Genomic DNA, 2,871 nt, shown 5'->3' with positions numbered 1-2,871 from the left:
TTACGAATGGGGATGAATCTATGAAAGCCATTTTGCTAACATGCAACTGTACAAAAAGCCGAACCAGCTGATTTAACACCGGTTGCTGTTGCAAAACTTCTGGTTCTACAGAAAATATGCCTTCCCGGAAAGATTTATTCATGTACAAGCACTGAAGTATACTGTTGGCATAGCAGGTTGCACCAAGATTTGTTAGACCCGCAGGTGAAGAAGCAGATGCGCGAAGATCCTTAGTTGGGTCGGGGCCAAGACTTTCAACAAAATCTGACGTCTTCATCCACAAGCCAGACTTCCGCGATCCATTTGGAGGAGGAACCAATGCACAGAAGCAATTTGGGTTGTCTTTAGCATTGACACGGCAACCTGAACAAACCGGCTTCCAAATCATATACAATTGGTTTATATCTTCTTCAGTTATACCACCCGTTTTGTGAATTTTCCTACACAAGAAAGCACATCAAAGGTCAAAACAAAAATGAAGCACAGATAGGGAACAAAAAGCTGCACTTCACTCAATTCCTAGTATTTAAAAATTAATAAACATCTGTTACTAGTACCTCCATATTTCGGTAGTGCTATCAACATCATCCCCTTGCCTCTGCCTCTTGTTTTTGCTTCGCGTATTTGGTCTACTCATAGTAGAATATATAACCTAAAAGTGACAATCAAAGGCATAAGAAACCAACTTCTTTAGAGAAGAATAGAAGAAACAAATCAACACAACATTTTTCAGTTTTCACACCCATTAAAAAATTTTACAGCAACATTCAAACACATCAAATTAACTCAGAATCTTTATTTGTTTTCCCTTCTGAAAATTGGCAATGACCACTGTATATCAAAGAGCCAAGTATAATAGTTCTCATAAGAACTCTTATGATAATAAAAATGGTGATCCAATAACACAATAGAAACCCAAATATTTAGCTAAAAAAAAGTTCCAGCATCACTTTGAATGAATAAACTCAAAATTTCCCCAGAACAAAACTCTTAAGAAGCTTTGGCTTTATTCATGTGTATATATACAAAACACATTACCGTAAGTTCACTCTCTCATCATCATGATTCATTACACATCAGAACAAGCACGTCTTAGATTATAATAAACCACAAAGAGCCAAAGCCAAACTGAAAGAGAACCCTAGAAATCTCAAACAGTGCAAGAGGAACAAAAACACAAATAAAACGAAGCAAAATCAACGTAGAATCGAAGCCACGATGAAATGTGAAACACACGTTTATGCTTCAATAAATAATAATAAATAAAAAATAAATTGCGGAAAACATGATAAAAAAAACTTCGGTTGGTTGTTTGTGATATTACCAGAGAGAGGAAAAAGACGAGCTGCTTTGAAAGATCAATAATCACTTTAGGATTCAGGGTAACGAGGAAACAATAGCAGAGAAGAATAATTGAATTTATATATGACTTTTTTCAATTGATTCTTTTAATTGTAAGCTAGAATGAATTACTGAGAACTGTAATTTTTGTTTTCTTCCAAATCTAAATCTTATTTATTTTTTTACCTTTTTACCGGAGGGAAAATGGTAGGGAGGGAGGGAATGGTAGAAAAAGAGAAGAGGGAAAGTCAGAGACACGCACAGTGAATAGAAAAAGAGAGAGGGGAAAAAGACAGAAATTGGTTTTGAGTGGGTTTTAAAAATGAATGGGCCAAGTAAGAAGGAAGAAATCTGAATAGATGGGTCAAGTCCGAGTCAGAGCTTTTCTCTTCTGTGGCACAGGCTAGTGGCTACACACACCTAGAAGCTAAGTTCTAGTGTTAAACATATTCTGGATTTATTTTTAATTGATATATTTAAATGAATTTTAAAATATTATATATTATTAATTATTAACAAAAAAATCTATTTAAAATATTTTATACAATCAATTTTGTTAGGTAATACAACAAACTACAGCCCACCAGTAAATTTTTTTTGAATATTTTGTTTTAGAAAAAACATAAATTTAAATTATCACGACAAATATCAAAAACTTAATGAAAAAATATTCAATATCTAAAAAAAATATCTACCATTAAATAATAACAAATATTTAAAATCATGTAAAATCATTTTAAAAATTCTAAAATTTATTTTAAAATTTTTAAAAATTCTAAAACTAATTTTAAAATTTTCAAAATCATTTTGAAAATTTATAATAAAAATAAATATTTAAAACATAACAAAAAAAAAGCATCTAAAATCTAACAAGATGAGACCTCCAACAAAATATTAGAAAAAAAATTCAAAAATTAAGAAAAGAAATATCTAAAACTATTAAAAAAATCATCCAAAATTCAAAAAAATAAAATATACAACATAAGAAAAAAAATCTGAAACTTAGAAAAAAGAAGCATCCAAAACTAATAAAAATAATCATCCAAAATCAAGAAGAAGACTATGTGCAAGAGAGGACGGCAACTGTAAATCGCGCAGTCACGGGAGAGAGGATGTGAGAGAGGATGCGAGTGGCAGCTGATGCTTGTGTGGACTACCTCACGAGTGAGGTCCGAGAGAACTTCAAACGTTGCGGCGGCGACGCGAAGGCGGGTTTGATCCTTCGTGAGCGCTTCTGTGTTAACGGCAATGGAGGCAACGCGATGGCGAGGATGACACTGTGTCAACAGTGCACCTACGATGACACAATGGAGAGGACGACTACGCAGTGGACAGAATAGCAAAACAAGTAAAGTATTTGTAGTATAGCAAAAATGCATTCTTTGTCATTAATATGTTTGTTCGCGGCAATTGTAACCTCTCGGGAGAATTGATAACTGCATCAAAGATGCACTTGCTATTACTAATATTAGTACATCAGAGAATTCTAAATTGGTTAATTTAAATAGTATTGGACTGTGGAACAAGAGA

At 33.2% G+C, this 2,871-nt stretch overlaps 1 protein-coding gene across 1 annotated transcript in view; it reads right to left on the bottom strand.

The window, feature by feature from the left end:
• The window catches only part of LOC107495337 (ubiquitin carboxyl-terminal hydrolase 26), a 7,657-nt gene extending 6,894 nt beyond the window's left edge, over window positions 1–763 (bottom strand). The window contains exons 1-2 of the mRNA XM_052263134.1: window positions 558–763; window positions 1–440 (exon numbers count right to left, since the gene is read on the bottom strand). The exon at window positions 1–440 is cut by the window's left edge and continues 130 nt beyond it. Coding sequence (XP_052119094.1) covers window positions 1–440; window positions 558–637 — 520 coding nt within the window. The 5' untranslated portion in view covers window positions 638–763. The remainder of the gene's footprint in view (window positions 441–557) is intronic.
• Between the last annotated feature and the right edge of the window lie 2,108 nt (window positions 764–2,871).

Source organism: Arachis duranensis, chromosome 6 (assembly GCF_000817695.3).
Source record: "Arachis duranensis cultivar V14167 chromosome 6, aradu.V14167.gnm2.J7QH, whole genome shotgun sequence".
Classification (NCBI taxonomy): Eukaryota; Viridiplantae; Streptophyta; class Magnoliopsida; order Fabales; family Fabaceae; genus Arachis; species Arachis duranensis.
Note: the sequence above shows the minus strand (reverse complement) of the source record. Positions and strands in the feature narration are given on the sequence as shown.